General features: G+C 38.6%; 2 protein-coding genes across 5 annotated transcripts in view; one reads left to right on the top strand and one right to left on the bottom strand.

Moving 5' to 3' along the window:
• Positions 1 to 167: 167 nt before the first annotated feature.
• acd (ACD shelterin complex subunit and telomerase recruitment factor) lies at positions 168 to 2,388 on the bottom strand. Of its 2 annotated transcripts, none has more exons than XM_057837190.1 (2): positions 2,320 to 2,388; positions 168 to 1,911 (listed from the first exon to the last, which is right to left on the bottom strand). In XM_057837190.1, the coding sequence occupies exon 2, from the start codon at positions 1,844 to 1,846 to the stop codon at positions 260 to 262; it is 1,587 nt and encodes a 528-aa protein (XP_057693173.1). In that variant the 5' UTR covers positions 1,847 to 1,911; positions 2,320 to 2,388; the 3' UTR covers positions 168 to 259. The 2 variants fall into 2 exon arrangements, with proteins under 2 accessions (XP_057693173.1, XP_057693172.1); XM_057837189.1 differs by lacking the exon at positions 2,320 to 2,388 and adding an exon at positions 2,110 to 2,239.
• A 266-nt stretch (positions 2,389 to 2,654) lies between these two features.
• Positions 2,655 to 21,376, top strand: part of gan (gigaxonin) — a 42,429-nt gene continuing 23,707 nt past the window's right edge. For 2 of the 3 annotated variants that reach the window (XM_057837374.1, XM_057837377.1), the window contains exons 1-8: positions 2,655 to 2,766; positions 6,838 to 7,080; positions 7,216 to 7,330; positions 7,458 to 7,808; positions 12,521 to 12,589; positions 15,892 to 16,043; positions 19,007 to 19,128; positions 19,314 to 19,426. In XM_057837374.1, coding sequence (XP_057693357.1) covers positions 6,896 to 7,080; positions 7,216 to 7,330; positions 7,458 to 7,808; positions 12,521 to 12,589; positions 15,892 to 16,043; positions 19,007 to 19,128; positions 19,314 to 19,426 — 1,107 coding nt within the window. In that variant the 5' untranslated portion in view covers positions 2,655 to 2,766; positions 6,838 to 6,895. The remainder of the gene's footprint in view (positions 2,767 to 6,837; positions 7,081 to 7,215; positions 7,331 to 7,457; positions 7,809 to 12,520; positions 12,590 to 15,891; positions 16,044 to 19,006; positions 19,129 to 19,313; positions 19,427 to 21,376) is intronic. The other variant, XM_057837375.1, reaches the window with a different exon arrangement.

Here is a 21,376-nt window from a genome sequence, read left to right as displayed (position 1 = left end):
TACTAAAATAATCGATAGCTGCAGCCCTAATATATATATATAACGACAAGCCCCCCCCCCCCCCAAAAAAAAACAACAGTTACCGTTTTTTTTTTTAGAAAAGTTTAATTAGAAACAATGTTAGAAATATATATAAAATATTAACATACACAGTAAACATACACTGTAAAATAATTCACCTTTTCCGGAACTTTATTTGCACAAGAAGAGTTATCAGGAAAAACTAAAAAAAAAAATTCACTAAGAGCAACTGTAAGTTTCAGTCACAAGATGTTTTGTCTGTTTTTGGAGCAACAAGATACTTAATGGCCCAGGACAGAAGAGATTTTGAAACTTTAAATCGACTAAAGTCCTGAAGATTTTGTCCTAAAGTCATATAAGTGAAATCGAAAGGCTTTCCATCAATGTGAACAGTTGGAACTTTTCTTGTTTCTACACACAAAGTCTGAACATCGCCTTCACTAGTGCCAGAACCCATCTCAGATTCAAAAAGCCACGAGGGAGGGCTGCCATTAATTTGAGCCTCCTCTTCCTCCACTGCAACATCAGTTGGCGGTTCTTGCAAGCACTCCCTCTTTCTCTTTGCCTTTCTGCCGACAGTCCCCTCTGGCGTGTCCACATTCTCAAGTGAAGTATGCTTGTCTTGAGAAGCAGTGGGACCATTTGGTGTTGGTGTGTTGCTGCTGTCAGATGAGAGTGGCAATTTTTGATAGGGTGGTAAAGAGCCGTGGTCCCCTTTGCTGTGCTGTAAATCATTAAGTTGTGTGCTCGTTATGGGAAGTTGGTTACTGGTTACGTTCACGCCACAGTTTTCTTGGTTGGGCTGAATAGATTCTAATGGGAAGGCTTCTTGGGAGCCATCTAAGAAAGAGGAACCATTAGGTAAAGGAAACATTTCCCAAGGTTTATTTAAAGGTATGATGTCCTGCTTCGTGAAATCTACATGTGTGTCATCTTGATGTGTGATGTTACATCCAGAGTTTTGGATTTCTTGCTCTCTTTCTGGAGATTTTGCTGTTTGCCCGTCTACAGTATCAACAGGTGATTGGGAGCTCTCTGAAAGAGATAAAATTATTTGCCCATCCTTAACCATTTTCAAAAAATCTGCATTTGACGTTTGCTCCAGGATAGCCTCTCCTTCTGGAATCAGGGGACATTTTGCTTCATTATACCTAACCCTTTCTATGTCCCAGCTGGTGGGAGCAAACATGTCCACTTGTGGGACGTCAGTCGACGTAGAAGGCTGCAAATTCCTTACCGTCATCAGTGTTTCACGCACATCTTCTAGCACTTTTTGCACGGTTTCATGCTGCCACTCCCCCAGCAGTTCTGACAAATCAAAAAACATGTGGGTTTGAGATTCCTGCGTAGCCTGGCCCGTCAGCATCCGCCACGTCTTCGAGATTTTCTGCTGAATAGCAGGTAAAGTGGTACAGCAGGGAGTATTGTCTTTGGCTGAGCCAGCTGAAGTGGTTAACATGTCTCCAACTGACAAGAAGAACCTGCATCTGGTCAATTCCACAGCCATATGAAACTGCAGTTGGTAGTCTTTGAGGCACACTGTGGTATTGAGCAGGCTACTGAAACATTCCCTGTCATCCCGCTCCTGAAGACGCTCCCATGCTGATGAGGTGAGAATGGCAGGGATCTGCATTACGCCGTCCGATAGAAAGAGTAGACCTGTGGGGCCTTCCGCGTTGCAGGCCTGAGACTGAGACATCTGACCCACAGAGGTCACATAAGCCTTCAGCCGCCCACCGTTACTGCTCTCCTCCTCACTGCCGTAACTCTGGATGAGACTCTCAATCCACGGACACAGTCCGCTACGAGTGTTGAAGCGCTGCATGTTCGCAGATTCACCATCCGTCCTGTCAAGCCATCGCCGATGAGTTTTAGGAGTGCCACCAGACTCTACGGAGTGAACACAACAAAAACGCTCATTAGCCTTGGATAAACGGAAGTGTAAATTTCATATCATTCGTAGCGAATTTAATCAATTATTGAGTTGCGGTCATGTACGCGCACGCATCTTAACATAAATTTCGCACTTATTTTTAATTTTCTAATGTAACACATGATTTTATTCATAGGTTTATTGGTTTTGTTTACTTTCCGAAATCCGTACAGTCCCGCTGGATCCGTTTAATTTCAAGCATGCTCAAGCCGGAAGTATTTGTCGCGGAAATATGACGCAACGAATAGGGCTGCGTTCCCTTTCGCTATGTAATTGTTCTCTACAAATATACTTAGCAATAAAAACGAAGATACACCATTTTTAAAACTATCTCCTTTTCTAAATAAATGTCAATAAATTCATACTTTTCTATAACATCCTTTGTATGTGTCCCATTTGCGTCATATGATTAAATAATAATGCAAGTAACGTAGTCGGACGCTTTTTATCTACGTATTTCCGGCACCGGTGATATGTTCAGGGACAGCGAAAAATCCTAACAATGTTTTCTTATTAGGAAGCCCACTTTGTGTTAGTGTTCCTAAATCGATTGCTTGTATTATAAAAGTCAAAATGAATGATTGAAATGATTTTATTAAAGGAGCATGCTAATTTTCAAATGAATTCCACTTAGGGTTAGGTTTTGGTATCCATATGAGATAGTACAATTTCCCTCCGGCATGAAATGCAGCACAAGCCATGTCTTGGTTCTTCTCAAAACAGTGCGAAGTGATGTGGACGCTCTAAAATGTAGTTAGGTGATACGCATAGACTGCACCCATTACAAAAAGTGACGCGTTTCTTCTCAGAAGGTAGGGTCTATCTCTGTAACGCGTTGGTTCATAATAATTGAATATAGCATAGCAAGTTTGGATAAAGTGTAAAAATACAGCAAGTAAATGCTAGGCGAATACATGCAACATAAGCATACAAGTAGCCTGTTGACCGCTTCTGCAAATACATACGTGTGACCAATTTTACTAACGACTATGTGTCACTTTTGGGAACGAACATAAACAAAATTCCATTCTGCTAACCGAGTATTTCACTTGCAAATGGGACCTACACCATTGAGAAATATCACAATTTGTAGAGGATCATATGGCATACAAAAAAGAATGTCAATGATCTTTTCTGTCTTGATGGTACTTTTATTATTCGTGGTGTATACAATAAAAAAGAACCGGTTTTCGTGAGTCATGTTGGTTTTGTCCACACGACAGAACGTGCCCAATACTGACCCCTGTTGGTGTGTTGTTGTAAGAGCATATTTGCCGGTGTGTTGTACCGAAAAATAGCCGCCCCGCGTAAAATGTCCCACCTGACGGGAAAGCTTATTTATAACGCTTTATTGAGGTGAAAACATCAAATGTTTTCATGGACGCATTACAGTAATGGATAAACGACTGTAAAATCAGTTTTAAATAAATAAATCAAACAAAATCCTAGTACTGTATTTTAGTAACAAATCGTGGACTGGGCCAAATAAACATCTTTGAAAAGAAATGTATTAGTCTACAGGTTTTCACGACCATATCCCAATGACACTCACACTGGTATGACATTTATTAGTTCAAGCAGAGTAAAATAATAAATATTCACGGCACAAGAAAATCGTTTCCATGTCCATCGATTGGTAAGAGAAAGCTGTTTGTAAAAGTGAGGTGTGGGCGCTCAATAATAAATAAACAAATAAATAAAATAAAATAAACGCTCAAATAATGCGTTATAAACAAGGCTATTTTTCGGCACAACACCTGTTTGCATTTTAAAATAAGGCAAATGGCAAAAGGTCTGTTTTGTTTTAATGTCTGTCTCCATACTTAGTCAAATTTACAGAGATCTTACTCAAAAGGCATCTAGGCAGAATAATAATAATGTAACAGTTATTGCAATACAACATACTGGGGCAACTTCGAAGACTCAATCAATGCCAATATTTTCAGAAATGACAAACCCCTTAAAAACCAACAGTTTTAGAGAATTTCAAATAGTCTTTCAGGGCACACAGGATATTACGATATCGCAGTGTTGTTTTTGGTAGCCCTTTTAATTTTCTTTTGGCCAAATATACTTATAAGCCTTAGTCATATTTTACGGTAGTCATCTCAAAATTTGTTTTTCTTCGTCTAGTTTTATTCGACGTTTACTCAAAATGTTTTCGTCTATATAAGTAAAAAAATTACTCAAAAAATAAATAAATAAATGAAGGTTTCCAACTATTTTGAATGAGCATTGGCAGACGAGCACATATTGTAGCGTGTGCAAGGACAATGGCAACATGGTGATAATACATAATATAGTACATTATTTTCAATTAATTATACCCACCTCGGCACCATGAACTGCATGTAAAAATAGTTGTCAGAGAGTTTAAGAGGACGCTCGCCATTAGCATTAACCTAATGCTAAATCAAATGCTATGTAAACGCTGCAAGTTACATTTATTGTGTGTTGATCACCAAGCACAGACCTTTAACCAACATTGTATATTCTCTCTGGCCAAGATAAGAAAACAAATCTCACCGTGTGTGCATGTGTGCAAGCCTGGAGACTGGAGAGGACACACTGGTGAATCGGGGCGGGGGGCACAGCACGTCAAATGAGTGATACAACCAGACACTGCTACAATGCATACAAACTACGCATAAAATGTCACACATTGTGAACATGTGACAGAAACCATTGTGCATTTTCGTCTTGTTTTCGTCTCGTCAGACAAAAAACTGGCCTTAATCTTGTTACGTTTTAGTCTCCTAAAACACGTTATCGTCTCGTCGTAGTCATGAAAATATTTTTTTGACGAAATATTTCGTTAAATTATTTTGTTATATCATCGTTGACGAAAAGAACACTGTGATTTTGTCACATTACTATATCTTTAGTGGTATGAAAATGTTTTGGCATACCTAAGATTAGGCGTGAACGGTATTGGAAAAAACTATCATTACGATTTGGGGGTGGGTGGGGGGGGGTGCAATATATTGCGATATTAAAACTACCAGTAGAAGAATTTCACTAAATAACAAGGCCTGAAGAGATATTGGAAAAAAATTGCGATACATATCGCCATGACTCCACACTTATTTTTTGCATTGGTTGCACTGCTGTGCCTAATTTTTTTCCTTTAATGCCATTCATCTTTCTAATGAGGGTCGTGGTTGTGCTGAGCCTATCACAGCTAAGTCAAGGCAGAAGGCGGGGCTACACCGTGAACTGTTTGGCAGCTAGTCCCAGGGCACTTATAGACACACAACCATTCATGCACACACTCATCCCAACGATTTGGAGTGTTCAATCAGCAGGAATCCCGAGAAAACCCACGCAAGCATGGGAAGAACACGCAAACTTCACACAGGAAGGTCATTAAACCATCAAAGACAACTGATTTGTTGTGCAATTGAGAGGCTGTTCTCGGCAGCGTGAGCATCAGAGCGTGAGTGAATTTGTGGCGCTGTACGAGCATGAAGCAGAAAAACGAGTTTGCATGTTAAAAAAAAAACTAAAATATCGCACACCCTTGCAATGCGAATATTGCGTATCCGCACAACGTAATGAAGATGTTCAAACGATATACTTGTATTGTTCAGGCTTACCGAAGATATATTTTTATGCCAGCACACTTTCCTGTCATCAGTGCAAAAAAAAGTCAGTTTCTTCCACTTTTTAGAAATGAATCAGCTGAAACAAACACAACTGCCCAGTGTCCTCGCTTACTGGTCAGTACGATATCTGGCACATGCAGAGTTCGGCGTAAATTTAGAGTCAAGAAATAAGATTGCGGTCACATGGGCAGATGTCGGATTATGCTTATGTCACCACAACATTCTGTTTTGGCCAAGGGTGTAGGTTTGGTCTCAACATTGGTAGGGACGCTAAAACAGCATAACCTGCATGTACACTTTTTGCTGGGGACGGGACATTAATAAGACCAAACAGATAGGGTACATTTCTCAAATATAGCTGGTTCCTATGTAAAAATGAAAAAAGGTTACAATAAAATTATTTTCATCGGAGAAAGTCATTTTTTCAAAATGCTTGCTTTATATAAAGGAAATTTACAATCGTTGTGTTTTGTTTTGGTTTTTTTGGGGGGGTTATAAATGTGCATCGGCTGCAAATAAAAATATTTTTTAAATGATAAGAGATAGAATATACATACATTTTAACATTTTAATTAGGGAATAAATGCATAAAATGCACAGTTGGATTAACGTTAACAGTAGGAAAAGTACAGGAAGACACGTCACTAAACAGCTTTCTACTCGAGTTCTACAGGTTAGCAAGTTTACATGGTTAATGTTATGCTAACTCTGATGCAGGTCGGACTTTCAGTTGCAAAATTAGTGGTGTGTTCCCCACCTTCACAACATTGACGTCTTTTTACATTACTGAAAGTGGCTGCTGCTGGCCGAAAAAACCTTCTAATATCCCTCCTCTTCAAAGGGGGCGGAGGAGGCGGCATGTCGACATGTATTTCTGTTGGGATTGTGTGAATGTGGGGGGTTCTAGTCATCAGCCAATCAAATGTGCGTTTGAAGGGGGAAAAATGGACCAGCACATTCAGCAAGTGAAAGGGGGTAAATGTAAGTCTGAACATAATGTAGGGTCAATTCTATCCTTACAACTTATGGGAAGACAATCTAAATTACCTATATAACTGAACTCATTATATAATGCAAATAAGGTTGCTTAAAGGTTGGTGGGGACAATCTGAGCATCCCTAAAAGTTGGTGGTGTTATGTCCCTACTGTCCCTATGCAAACGTACGCCCTTGGTTTTGGCCATGTTATTTTGGTGAATGAAGTCTTTTGGACTGAAACGGAAAACACTTTCAGTTAGGTTTTGGCCAAAAATTTGGGGTGTATCGCTATCATTCACAGGACTTGCTCTCTAAACAGCGATTTAAGAGTACACAACCAGACTTCTCCGAGTCCAAACATGCCAGATTCTGCATCGAATGATTCTGGTTCGAGGGTATGTGACCCTCAACACTCTCAGAACCTCCTCAGAGTTCTTCGCACTTTCTGGCAAGAGCAAAGCTTCCATGATGCACTTCTGGTGGTGGACGGTGAGGAACTTCCTGTCCAAAAAAATATCTTGGCTGCAGCCAGCCCATATATTCGGTAAGGCAATATCATATAAGTGAGACATTTAAGCTTCATTCTTCCAATGGTAGCTCTAATTGTAGGGACACTAGCCTATTTCTGTGTAGTACGCTGGTACAGTAGCAAGAGCTAATGTTAGTGATTCAATTCTAGGACCAAGCTAAACTACAATCCTCCAAAAGAAGATGGGTCAACCTACAAGATTGAGCTACAGGGGGTCTCCATGCCAATCATGAAACAAATCCTCGACTTTATCTTCAGTGGTGAAGTGAGTGCAAATGCATTCAGAAGCATTTTCGATTTCAGGCGTGGTTCCTTTTGTTTTGGCTTTTACTACTTCCTGTTGTACTTTTTAAAAAATTTTTTAAACACTTCTTTGTGATCTTTACAAACAGATAACTTTGAGTGAAGGGACCATCCAGGACATGGTGCAAGCATCGGATCTGCTTCTCATGACAGAGCTAAAGTTGTTGTGTTGCCAGTTCCTTGAAAGCTGCATCACAGCAGAGAACTGCATTGGCATCCGTCTTTTCTCCCTCCATTACTGCCTACACCATGTCCATTACGCTGCCACGGAGTACCTGCACACGCATTTCCGCGATGTGGCGCTCACAGAAGAGTTCAGGGAGTTGCCTCACGACCGACTCTGTGAAGTGCTGGCTGAGGAGAAACTTAACGTCGGAAATGAAAAGCATGTGTTGGAGGCTGTCGTGCGATGGCTAACACATGATCCAGAGACTCGAAGGGTAAGAATACTCTAATCTTTAAAATTGCTTACTATCTCTGGTGTATTTCCTTCTGGAGTTGTTTGATGCATTTGAGGTCAGTCTTCTGTGCAACCTTGTCCACACTGTCCAACAATGTAGTTTACTTAGCACACTTATTCACAGCTGGCTTAAAAAGACCATCCACAAGCAGTGGCCACAAAGTCGAACACATACAATTGTTCAAAAGATGTTTTTTATTTAATGTTAAATTTTTTTTTTAATAACTCCATATGCATACCAGGTATTGATTTTGCAGAAATATACTTTTATCCATTTTCTATGCCAGAGTTTCTCAAACCTTTTACACAAAGATTCATTCATTCATTTTCTTTTGACTGAACTTCACCTGAAAACATAATTGCCTCTTCAAGTACCACCATAATACTCAAGATTAAAGCACATGTCTTGTAAGAGGCTTTAATATTTATCAAAAACAAGACAGTGAACTCCCTATAATCATACTGGTACTTTCCTAAGAACATGGTATGAATTTTACGTTAAAAATATCAAATTACACCAAATGCTACAAAAGAAAAAATACATATACATTGCTGGCCAAAAGAATTTTGCACCCCTGCAATTCTGTCAGATAAAGCTAAATTTTTCCCAGAAAACTATTGCAATTACAAATGCTTTGGTAGTAATATTTTCATTTATTTGGCTTGCAATGAAAAAACACCAAAGAAAATGGGAGAAAAAAAAACTTAATCATTATCATTTTACACAGAACTCCAAAAATGCACCAGACAAAAGTACTGGCACCCACAGCCTAATACTTGGTAGCACAACCTTTAGACAAAATAACTGCCAACAACCGCTTCCTGTATCCTTTAATGAGTTTCTTACAATACTCTGCTGGACTTTTAGACCATTCTTCTTTGGCCAACTGCTCCAGGTCTCTGAGATTTGAAGGGTGCATTCTCCAAACTGCAATTTTCAGATCTTTCCACAGGTGTTTTATGAGATTCAGGTCTGGACTCATTGCTGGCCACTTTAGAAGTCTCCAGTGCTTTCTTTCAAACCATTTTCTAGTGCTGTTTGAACTGTGCACTCTATGCTGATGCCTTTTCCTAAAAAGCTCTATCTACTTTTGTCTCATCTGACCAGAGAACATTCTTCCAAAATGTTTTTTGGCTTTCTCAGGTAAGTTTTGGCAAACCGCAGCCTGGCTTTTTTATGTCTCTGGGTCAGGAGTGGGGTCGTCTTGGGTATCCTACCATAGAATCCATTTTCATTCAGACGCTGACGGATAGTATTGGTTGACACTGTTGTACCCTCGTAGTGCAGGACAGCTTGAACTTGTTTGAATGTTAGGCGAGGTTCTTTATCCACCATCCGCACAATCTTTCGTTGAAATCTCTCATCAATTTTTCTTTTCCTACCACGTTTAGGGAGGTTAGCCACAGTGCCATGGGCTTTAAACTTATTGATGACACTGCGCATGGTAGACACAGGAACATTCCGGTCTTTGGAGATTGTCTTGTAGCCTTGAGATTGCCCATGCTTCCACAAAATTATGCATCTCAAGTCCTCAGACAGTTCTTTGGTCTTCTTTCTTTTCTCCATGGTCAATGTTGTACACACAAGGACACAGGACAGAGGTTGACTCAACTTTAATCTATTTTAACTGGCTGCAAATGTGATTTAGGTATTGCCACCACCTGTTATGTGCCACAGGTAACAGATGCTGTTAATTACACAAATTAGAGAAGCATCACATTTTTTATTTTTCAAAGGGTTCCAATACTTTTGTCTGGCCCATTTTTGGAGTTTTGTGCAAAATGACAATGATTTAAATTTTTTTTCATTCTCTTTTGTGTTTTTTTATTGCAAGCAAAACAAATGAAGCATTTGTAATCGAAATCATTTTCTGGGAGAAAATGAGCATTATCTGACAGAATTGCAGGGGTGCCAATACTTTTGGCCAGCAGTGTATGTGTTCCTTGAAGAAGAAAGTGTCCAAATCATGGCCAACTGAATTAGTTGGTAGGGCTCTTACTGAAGCGAGTTACTGCCCACCCAGGGCCACAATATCCTCGGGAGTCGGTCAGGGCCTGTATAAGAGTTTGACACCAATGTCTCACCAAAAAGATGCATGGATGCAAAGATGCTCTTCATCACTGATGATAATATAATACACTGTTCAAAAAATAAAGGGAACACTAACGTAACATGTTGACGATATGACTGAATGAATGAAATGTTTCGATTAATTACTTTGTTCTTTCCATACTTGAATGTGCTGACAACAAAGTCACACGTAAAATAAAATCAAATGTATCATCCCATGGAGGTCCACATTTGGAGTTATGCTCAAAATTAAAGTGGAAAACACACTACAGGCTGATCCAACTTTGATGTAATGTCCTTTAAACAAGTCAAAATGAGGCTCACTAGTGTTTGTGGCCTCTGTGTGCCTGTATGACCTCCCTACAACGCCTGGGCATCCTCTTGATAAGGTGGCGGATGTTCTCCTGAGGGATCTCCTCCCAGATCTGGACCAGGGCATCACTGAGCTCCTGGACAGTCTTAGGAGCACCCTGGCGGCCAGTAGCAGATTCCAGGAGTCAGGTAGTTACTCTAGGAGAGCTGGACAGGGCCGTAGAAGGCCCTTAAACCCTCAGGAGGATCAATATCCACTCCTTTGTTCAAGGAGGAACAGGATGAGCACTGCCAGAGACACGCAAAATGACCTCCAGCAGCCCACTGGTGTGAATGTTTCTGACCAAACAATCAGAAATGGGCTCCACGAGGATGGCCTGACATCCTGTAGTGAGCCCCGTGCTCACTGCTAATCACCATCGAGCTCGACTGGCATGTGCCATAGACCACCAGAATTTGCAACTACGCCCCTGGCTCTGTGCTCTTCACTGATGAAAGCAGGTTCAGCCGGAGCACATGCGACAGACGTGAAAGCCGTGGAGAATGTTATACTGCCTGCAACATCATTCAGCATGACCGGTGTGGTGGTGGGTAAGTGATGGTCAGGGGAGGAATTTTCCTATTAAAGGACACACAGACCTCTAAAGGTTAGATAGTGGCAGCCTGACTGCTATTAGGTATCGGGATAAAATCCTTGGACCTATTGTCATAAGCTACGCTTGTGCAGTTGGACGTGGGTTCCTCCTGGTCCACGACAATGCCCAGCCTCTTGTGGCTGGAGTATGCAAGCAGTTCCCGAAGTAAGAAGGAATATATTGAGTGCCCCCCAAGAACACCTCTGGGACATTATGTTTAGGCCCATCTGCTCCTCAGACTGTCCAGGAGCTCAGTGATGCCCTGGTCCAGATTTTGGAGGAGATCCTCATGGACACCCTCTGTCATCTCATTAGGAGCATGCCCAGGCGTTGTAGGAGGTCATACAGCCATGTGGAGGCCACACACACTACAGAGCCTCATTTTGACTTGTTTAAAGGACGTTGCATAAAAGTTGGATCAGCCTGTAGTGTGTTTTTCCACTTCTATTTTTAGGAAAACTCCAAATCCAGACCTCCATGGATCAAAACATTTGATTTTCATTCATAATTTTTGTGTGATTTTGTTGTCAGCACATTCAACTATGGAAAAAACAAAGTATGTAATATAAACATTTCATTCATATACTGTGTACTGTATCTACAATGTGTTACTTAAATGTTCCCTCAATTTTTTTGAGCAGGGTACCAGAGGCGATGAAGTCTATTGCTGTTCTTATAATTTTCTTTTTCAAAAATGTAGTTTTTTTTTTGTTTTTTTTAAGAAAAAGAAAAAGAAAGATATATTAAACATGAAATCACTCTTGTGTGTTCCTTAATATAAAACTAAAAATTATACACATGATTATTCTTAACCAAAATAACATAAGAACACATTCGTTCTAGTATGGGTCATTTTTTACCCACTTATGGAAAGTGTGGGGTCCAGTCACTTGTGCATCTAAGGGTTGATGATGAAAGTAAAACTACAACGGAATGGCAAATACGAAAACAAATTCAACCAACATGACGAAAACAAAACGAATGTTATTGAAAATTGATTGGACTCACTTGGGAAGCTTATTATACTAAGACGAAATACTAGTTCATTCCTTTTTGCTTCTCATCATGCCGTGAATAGTCGGACCTAGCTAGCTAGTTGTTACTGCTCTGAATGTGTCTAATCTTTTTTTTTTTTTTTTATTTTTTATAAATGACCTTCCTAGCAGCATTGTTGCTATTCTTAAAAAGTCTACTTTTTCCACCTTCAAAATAAATTTCGTATGTTTTCCAACATTTTTTGACCTTTTAATCAATATTTGGTATGCATATTTACCTCAACCAACCAGAAAATTGCGCATAGAAAGACTGTTCAGTTCAACCAATCAGAGGACGGAAAAATTCCAGCGTCACTCTGAGCCTAAGCGGGGGTGTAGTTCAGGATTTTTCCTAGGCAGAATAAATGTACATGAGAACACATGGAAGATGAAATCCCACTGGAGGAAAAAAACAAAACAAAACTGCACACATACTGTACGACTGAAACCAAAAGATAGATGTCCTATGAAAATGTAGATAATATATACTGTAGATTATATACTTTATATTATAACATAAGTTCATCTAAGTTGTAAACATCGGTCAGTGTTTCTAATAGTGTCTGTAAATTGTAAATGGTACTATCAATCATATAAAGAGAACACAAGCACTGAAATGAATCACTTTGTGTACTTGCAGGTGCATATGAGGGAAGTCATGTCTGCAGTGTGGTTGCAGGGCTTGGATGTGAGCTACCTTAGAGAACAGGTAAGGTGATGATCAGAGGTGGCTAGAGTAGCCAAACATTTTACTCAAGTAAGGGTAGCTTTTGGTCAAAATAATATTACTCAAGTTAAAGTAGTCTACCAAAAATTAGTAAAAAATAATCAGTGAAAAGAGAACTCAAATAATGAGTACTTGTACTTGTCTGATTTTTTTTTTTTTTAAGTGGTATATTTTTTTCTCAGCACAGCGTCATCTATATGAACTGTTATTATTATACTGTACTCTAACATATTAAATGATGATATTAGACACAAAATCATCAAATTCCGATAGAAAACTACAGAAATGAAATGTCACCTATCCAAACAGCATGAGTGCCCTTTGATGGAGAAAACATATTTCCTGCCATGAAATTAAAACAATTTCTGCTTTTCCGTTTTAATGTTGACAGCAGCGCTCTAAAGCTGTGCTTTAAGGAAGCCACATGATCGAAAGGCCCGCGTGATCATAGCATTTCCGACTGCAAGCTTGGTTGTACTAGGGCTGTCACAAATGACTTTTTCTCCCGATTAGTCAGAAGACTTTTGTTTTTTTAATTAGTCAACTTTTTTTTTTTTCACTAATATAGCAATGAAGTTTTTGTTTACACCTATTAATTCACAAAGACATTCTGGAACACCTAAATTCTTTAATAAAGTGCAAATAAACATGTAGCTAACAATAAAAAATCTCAAATAAACAATATGGTCAAATGCTGATAGCATTACCTAGTGCAAAAGAATGGAATGCAAACAGATTCAGAACACTGACTTCCCAACATGATTCAGAACAATTCTAAAAAAAAAAAAAAAAAAGTATCTAGCACTAATATTATAGTATACTGTTATATATAATAGTGTTATAATAATTATAATTATTAATTGCCAATCAGATTTTTCACAAAGGGTGTAATTTTAAAGCTATTCTTAGTGTAGAATCTGAATTCTGAAGTCTGTGAGATTAACTCCACAAATCGTTATTTATATGTTGAACATGACGTGCTTTCATTTTGAAATGTTCATCAGAAGTACGTTCGCTAAACCGCTAACCGTAAGCTTTACACACGGCAAAAAAAGTGCACTTTTAGTCATTGCATGTGGTGTCAGTAATAGATTTTTTTTCCCCATTTTCTGTTTGCAAATGCTGTTAAACAGCGATTTTTCATATTTGAAGTGTCACCTTTTAACCGCAAGTTTGCAGTTTGGAAAAGACAGCCAATGTTTTATAGCAGGCTAAAGTAGGTTGTTTTCTCCCCATTTGCCTCATTGTAGCAATGTTAACGTTAACAGTAGGGTTGTTCCGATCATGTTTTTTTGTTCCCGATCCTATCTTGATCGTTTTAGTTTGAGTATCTGCCGATCCCGATATTTCCCGATCCGATTGCTTTTTTTTTGCTCCCGATTCAATTCCAATCATTCCCGATAATTTTTCCCGATCATATACATTTTGGCAATGCATTAAGAAAAAAATGAATAAAACTCGGACGAATATATACATTCAACATACAGTACATAAGTACTGTATTTGTTTATTATGACAATGAATCCTCAAGATGGCATTTACATTATTAACATTCTTTCTGTGAGAGGGATCCACGCATAGAAAGACTTGTGACTTTGTATATTGTGACTAAATATTGCCATCTAGTGTATTTGTTGAGCTTTCAGTAAATGATACTGTGGCCATGCCCAAATGCATGATGGGAAGTGGAACCATGACTGTGCGTAGTGCTACCAATTGATATATCTTCTCTGCGTTGGGAAATAACATAAGGTGTTAAGAAAAGATCAATTGCGACCTTGCTTCACCACATTGCTTCCCATGATATTTCTAATCGTAGGCAGAGGGATTGTAAGGCTTTAGCCAATTAAAAAAAGGCGCCTAAGGCTTCCAAAATTCACTCTACTCATTTTACGCTGCCTTTTAGCTCTCTATATAGGTAAAACGGCGCCATTACAGATTGAGCGCGACAATGCGTGAGTAGGTCGTGCAGCGCATGCATTAATTGCGTTAAATATTTTAACGTGAGACATTTTTTAAAAAATGAATTACCGCCGTTATCGGGATAAATTTGATAGCCCTACCTTAAGCCTAAACTAAAGACTCTGGATGAGTGTAACATATTATGTCTGTAACGTTAAATACAATTAGAAAACAATTTAATTTAAAAAAAAAAAAAAAAAAAATTTAAAAAGGCATGGCCGATATTTTTTTGCCGATTCCGATACTTTGAAAATTACGTGATCGGACCCGATCGATCGGCATCATCTCTAGTTTACAGTGTTTGATATGTGTTTCCTTACTTTGTGTGTCTAAACTTTAATTCCATGGTGTGTTAAAGACAAATAATCATCTGTGAAAGGAACTGGCTTCCATTATGACAGCAACACGCACGTGTACGAGCACGCACAAATGTATGCACGCACGCACACACGCGGCAATAAAACGTGGCCTTGAAAATTACCGCCCTCCTTTTTATCTACCGTGCGATAAATGGACTTATTGCATATCGCAACAGGCTTAGCAACTTCAATAAAAAATGTCATTAGTTAGTTAGATGGACTTATGATCTGCCAGCTTGTTGTCTCCTGTCGTTTTCCAAAATTACAACTGGGTGATCATTCACGGCAGACATGCAACCTGGTATGCAAGCTTGGCATTGAAGAGACAGGACGCAACAGTGTACCCTCATTTGTTTCGTTGAAATAAGTCAATGTTTTGGCCACTCTGGTGCACTTTTTTGACTTTGTGCCGCTTTCCACCGCTTGCATACCGAGCGTTCGCCATTCTCAACTTTACACACATATATTTTTTTTACCCTTCATTAACCGTTGACGGGATGTTATGGTCGTCACCACATTTACGTCATCGATGACTACTTCGACTAGTTGGGACAGCCCTAGTGTGTAATCGTGACTGCTTTGTTGCGACACATCATTGGTGAAATTGGTAGAGCCACTGTGGGCGTCTCTGGCAAATATAAAGTAAAACCTAAAATGTTGAATGAAGAGGAAAAATTTAATGACTAGTATAGCCAAAAGATAGATTAAAAGGTCAAATATACTCAATTAAAAGTAAAATGTAAGGCTTGGTAAAACTACTTTTAGAAGTACATTTTTCTCAAAAAGTTACTCAACTAAATTTAACAGAGTAAATGTAATGCATTACTACCCACCTCTGATGATGATACAGACTTGCCTTATGTGTTGTATAATGTCCTGTCTGAATTTCCAAGTGGAACTGATATTTCTTGCCAGGCCAGGTTTTTAACTTGTGTATGCGTGCATGTACTCATAATCACTTAGGCCTTGGGGGAGCCGCTGATGAGAGAGGTGATCAGAGAACACTGTCAGCCAGTGCTATCAGAGAATCCGCTGCAAGGTGAAGCTCTTCTGGCTGCTTTCAAGCCTCGAGGTTACTCTGAGTGCATCGTTGTTGTTGGTGGAGAGGATCGTAGGTAAGATGCTTTTTGGTGTGGTTTTGGGTGAAAATGGCATCAAACTCCGTTTTCACAATTTATGCAGTCCATTAATGCAACACTGATGCGACTTACAATCAGTGCACTACTATGCGGTCAAAACAGGTTTTTGTGCTTGGTACTTAACCCTCTGGTGCATGAATTATGAAATCCTTGGTCAAGATTTTTTTAAGATGTGTTTTTATTCTTCTTAGGACATGAAAGTAACGTTCCTCTTTTTTCAAAAATATGATTTTTTTTCATGAAGTTACAGGTATGTCCAATCCAGTGGAATCCATGTACCTGCACACTCAACATAAAACAATGTAAATTTACTATCAAAAATGAATTAACTTGTGTTATATTGTGAAAATGGAAACCTTTGATCCCTTTTATGCTTTGATAAACATTCCAACATTTTTGGGGAAATTTCAACACTGTAGGCACAATGCATAGGCCTGAATAAGAAAACCAATGAAACTAGTTTTGACTGCTACACCTTAGCATCAATGTCTCTGTTATTGTCTGGCAGCCATCATTGTTGTCACTAAAGTCATCATCACTGAAGCTGGATAAAATTTCCTAGGCTATTCTTTAAACTGCCTTATTCTTTGCTTTTTCTTTTTTTTTTAAGTCTACAAAATAAGATGCATATAGTAATGCAAACTACAGCTAATCTGCACAAAATTGTATATTTTAAATTAACTGCTTATAAATATAACAATGACATACTAACTTAGAACAGTCATGTGCTCAAAAATATACTGGGGGATACATAATATTCACTTCGTTGGACATATGGTTAATCATAAATTTCTTTTCATATACACAAATATTTCATATTCCAAACAGATATTATCTTTATTTTTTGTTATTGAATATCATATTTTTTAACCACTGTAGTTCTTCGGGCATAGAAGTATTGTACATTGTGTTGTTTTTGGCAGCCCTTTTAATTTTTGTCTTAGTCTTTTGGATGAAAATTCTTATTTATCTTAGCCATATTTTAGTCATTACAAAATGTATTCGTCTTCATCTAGTTTTAGTCAACAAAATCTCATACAAATTTTGTCTAGTTTTAGTCGACAGTTACTCAAGATGTTTTTGTCTGTAAAATTCAAAAGTTTTAGTCCAAAAATAAATTTATATGAACATAGACAGATGAGCACATATTGTAGTGTCTACAAGGACAACGGCAACTTTGTGATAATAATACACACTCAGCAGGAAAAGCGGTACATTATTTTCAATTAAACCCACCTAGAAGCCAGGAACAGTATGTTAAAAAAAAAAAAAAAGAATCTGAGCATTTAACACTGGGAAGTCTTAGGTGTTTTTTTGGCAATGCTTAGAGTCTAGCCAGAGCTATTTGACGAAAACATTTCGAGGTGACGACCCTGCTGGCTACAATTAGCCTCCTATAGGCGACCATAAAAAGTGTCTAATAAATGCCATTTTGCCAACTGGCTCTGCTCTATACTTATACTGACCAGAAAAGCCAAGTGGCTCTGCTTTAGACTTGCCAGTATTTTAAGAGGACGGTCGCCATTCTTAAGCTAATGCTAACGCAAATGCTACGCTAATGCGACGAATCACATTTAGTGTGCAAAAAATGCACTTAAAAATAAATTAAAAATACCTGATCTTAGCCTCAAATTATATAAAAATTAAAAAATGAGGATCTACTGCAAAAGAACAATTGGCTAACTTGCATAGCAAAAGTCCGCTAGCTTCAGTGCTATAAAATGCTAACTTTTTTTATTACAATACTCTTAACAAATCATTTAAACACATTCCCACCCAAAACTGCTAATTATACTGTACTTTTAAAACTAAATAACGAATGCATAAACAAGCATATTAGATCAAACGGTAACATACCTTATGTTGGTCTTAACAGGGAACAGCTGGATTCAGCAATGTTAGATGAGTTATGTCGTATTCACTGTTGCCACTAGAGGGCAATATATCCAACCAAATCAATAAAACTAAATGCAAACACTTTCAAAACAAACCATAACAACATCACTCTTAATTAAAACGAATTATCGAAGCGGTAAAATTTGATTCAAAGCTTTCTTCCAATCAAATTACTCGAGTTAATCGATTAATCGTTGCAGCACTACATGTTACATTTACTCCGTTCCATTATTTACTTGACCAACTTTTCGAGAAAAATGTACTTCTAAGATTTGTTTTGCCACGCCGTACCTCTATTTTTACTTGAGAAGATTTGTGAAGAAGAAACAAAACTCTTACTCCGCTACACTCACCATTACAGTTTCCCTCTTTCTACAGTGGCTCTACCAGTTTCACTAATGAGACGTCGTCACAATAATCACATGACTCCATTATACCAGTCAGACGTAACAGTACAGTCACACGACGACACACACAGGCCTGCAGTCGGAAGTCCTTTGATCATGCCAGCCTGTTCAATCATGTTGCGTCTTTAAAGTGCTTTAATATAATGGTAGGAAATATGTTTTCTCCACTAAAGGGCCCTCGTGGCCTTTGGATTGGTGATGTTTCATTTCTGTCGATTTTTCTAGTCCGAATTCGATTAATTTTTATTTTATTTTTTTTGGCTTGATATGGTCATGTAATTGGTTATAGTACAATATAGTAACAACAGTTCAGATAGATGATAAAAATAATATAACATTGTTTAAAAAAGCATTACTCATTGCCGGAGTAATCTTTTCACCAAATACTTATTTACTTACCAGTAAATTGGATGACTGCTCCTATGTTTACTTGAGGACATTTTTTTGAAGTCACACTACTATTACTTGAGTGAAATCTTTTGCCAATAACCTCTAATTACACAAGAGCACAGGAGTAACAAATATACCCGCAAATAGGCACACACTTTATAGTTACTGTACTTGTTCAATCTGGCACTGACATGAGTGTGTAAAAGTTCATTTCAGGTGGGTACAATTTTTTTTTTATCCATACAGGACCAGAAAACCCACTGCTCTAACTCGCTGCATGTGTCCACTCTATGACGCCAACCGACAAGCATGGATCGAGCTCCAGCCTATGAGCATCGCCCGTGTGGGCCATGGAGTGGTCGCTGCTGGTATGTTACAGGGCGGGAGAGCGTGACAGTGAAATAATCTTCTGAGCCTGTTTATTATATTGAACCAGGATTTTAACAAAAATATATGTCAAATGTGTAGAAAAAACTGTCTAAATAGGGATTGCGATAGTTTTTTAAATTAAAAAAAAAAAATTATTATATTGTTTTTTTCCCCTGTGTTTTAGAGGGATTTCTATTTGTTGTGGGTGGCACAGATGAGAACAATGTAATCTTGGACACTGGTGAGAAGTATGACCCAGACTCCAATACATGGAGCCCCATACCCACGATGTTACAGGTATGAATACAATTTCCTGAATCTCTTTTCAAATTGCTCGCCTCTCTTCACACAATTAGAGATAAAATCCTTTCCATTTCATGTGATGAGAAGCTTGTACAGTGGCATGAAAAAGTATCTGAACCTTTTGGAATTTCTCACATTTCTACAATAAATCACGAGCAAATCTGATCTGATCTTTGTCAAAATCAAACAGATGAAAAAGCAGTGTCTGCTTTAACTAAAACCACCCAAACATGTATAGGTTTTCATATTTTAATGAGGATAGCATGCAAACAACGACAGAAGGGGGGAAAAATAAGTCGGTAAACAATCACATTTAATATTTTGTGGCCCCCTTTTTGACAGCAATAATTTCAACCAGACACTTCCTATAGCTGCAGATCAGTCTGGAACATTGATTAGGACTAATCTTGGCCCATTCTTCTCATCAAAACTGCTGTAGTTCAGTCAGATTCCTGGGATGTCTGGCATGAATCGCTGTCATTAGGTCATGCCACAGCATCTTAATGGGGCTCAAGTCTGGACTTGGCCACTCCAGAACGTGTATTTTGTTCTTCTGAAACCATTCTGAAGTTGATTTACTTCTGTGTTTTGGATCATTGTCTTGTTGCAGCATCCATCCTATTTTTAGCTTCAACTGTCTGACGGATGGAAAATAAGTTAATTAACCCTCTGCCTAAGGAGACTTAAAGAGCAATTCAAACAAATTTTTACCAAACAATTTAAGTCAGGTGTGTGCCCAATCACCGATGAGTGGTTTAAAGCTACCCTGCCCACTATAAAACACACACTTGGTAAGAATTGTCTTGATGAGAAGCATTTTCTGATGTGCATCATGGCTCGGTCAAAAGAGCTGTCTGAAGACCTACAATCAAAGATTGTTGATTTGTATAAAGCTGGTAAAGGATACAAAACCATCTCTAAAAGTCTGGATGTTCATCAATCGACAGTCAGAGAAGTTGTCTCCAAATGGAGAGAGTTTGGCACTGTTGTTTCTCTTACAAGAAGTGGCCGTCCACCAAAGCTAACACCAAGAGTTCAGCGCAGAATACTCAGGGAGGTAAAAAAGAATGATAGTGTCTGCTAAAGACTTACAGTAATCACTGGCACTGCCCAATATCTTTTTTTTTTTTTTTTTTTTTTTTTTAAAGCCCAATATCTATGTGCACACATCAACTACGTATATGCGCAAACATCAAATATATGTAAAACTATGGTCAAGAATGGTGCTTAAGGGAGGACTCAAAGGAGGGAGCCACTGCTGTCTAAAAAAAAAAATAATAATGTTGCTTGTTTTATGTTTGCAAAAAGGCTCTTGGACACCCCACAGAAGTTTTGGCAAAATATTTTGTGGACGGATGAAACCAAAGTTGAATTGTTTGGGAGTAACACACAACGTCATGTGTGGAGGAAAACTGGAACAGTTGACCAACATCAACATCTCATCCCCACCGTGAAGCATGGTGGAGGGAGCATCATGATTTGGGGCTGTTTTACTGCCTTGGGGCCTGGACAACTTACAATCATTAATGGAAGAATGAATTCAAAGGTTTAGTCAGGATGTTTTGCAGGAAAACCTGAGGCCATCCGTCAGACAGTTGAAGCTAAAAAGAGGGTGGATGCTGCACCAAGACAATGATCCAAAACACAGAAGTAAATCAACATCAGAATGGTTTCAGGAGAACAAAATACACTTTCTGGAGTGGCCAAGTCAAGGTCCAGACTTGAACCCCGTTGAGATGGTGTAGCATGACCTAAAGACAGCGATTCATGCCAGACATCCCAGGAATCTGACTGAACTACAGCAGTTTTGATGAGAAGAATGGGCCAAGATTAGTCCTAATCAATGTTCCAGACTGATCTGCAGCTATAGGAAGTGTCTGGTTGAAGTTGTTGCTGCCAAGGGGGGGGGCACAAAATAGTAAATGTGATGGTTGACTTAGTTAT

This window comes from Corythoichthys intestinalis, chromosome 5, assembly GCF_030265065.1.
Source record: "Corythoichthys intestinalis isolate RoL2023-P3 chromosome 5, ASM3026506v1, whole genome shotgun sequence".
Taxonomy (NCBI): domain Eukaryota; kingdom Metazoa; phylum Chordata; class Actinopteri; order Syngnathiformes; family Syngnathidae; genus Corythoichthys; species Corythoichthys intestinalis.
This window is presented reverse-complemented; position numbering and strand designations above follow the sequence as displayed.

Excerpts from the sequence above, each read along its gene's own strand:
- acd (XM_057837190.1), bottom strand. The coding sequence starts at position 1,846 with ATGCAGCGCTTCAACACTCGTAGCGGACTGTGTCCGTGGATTGAGAGT.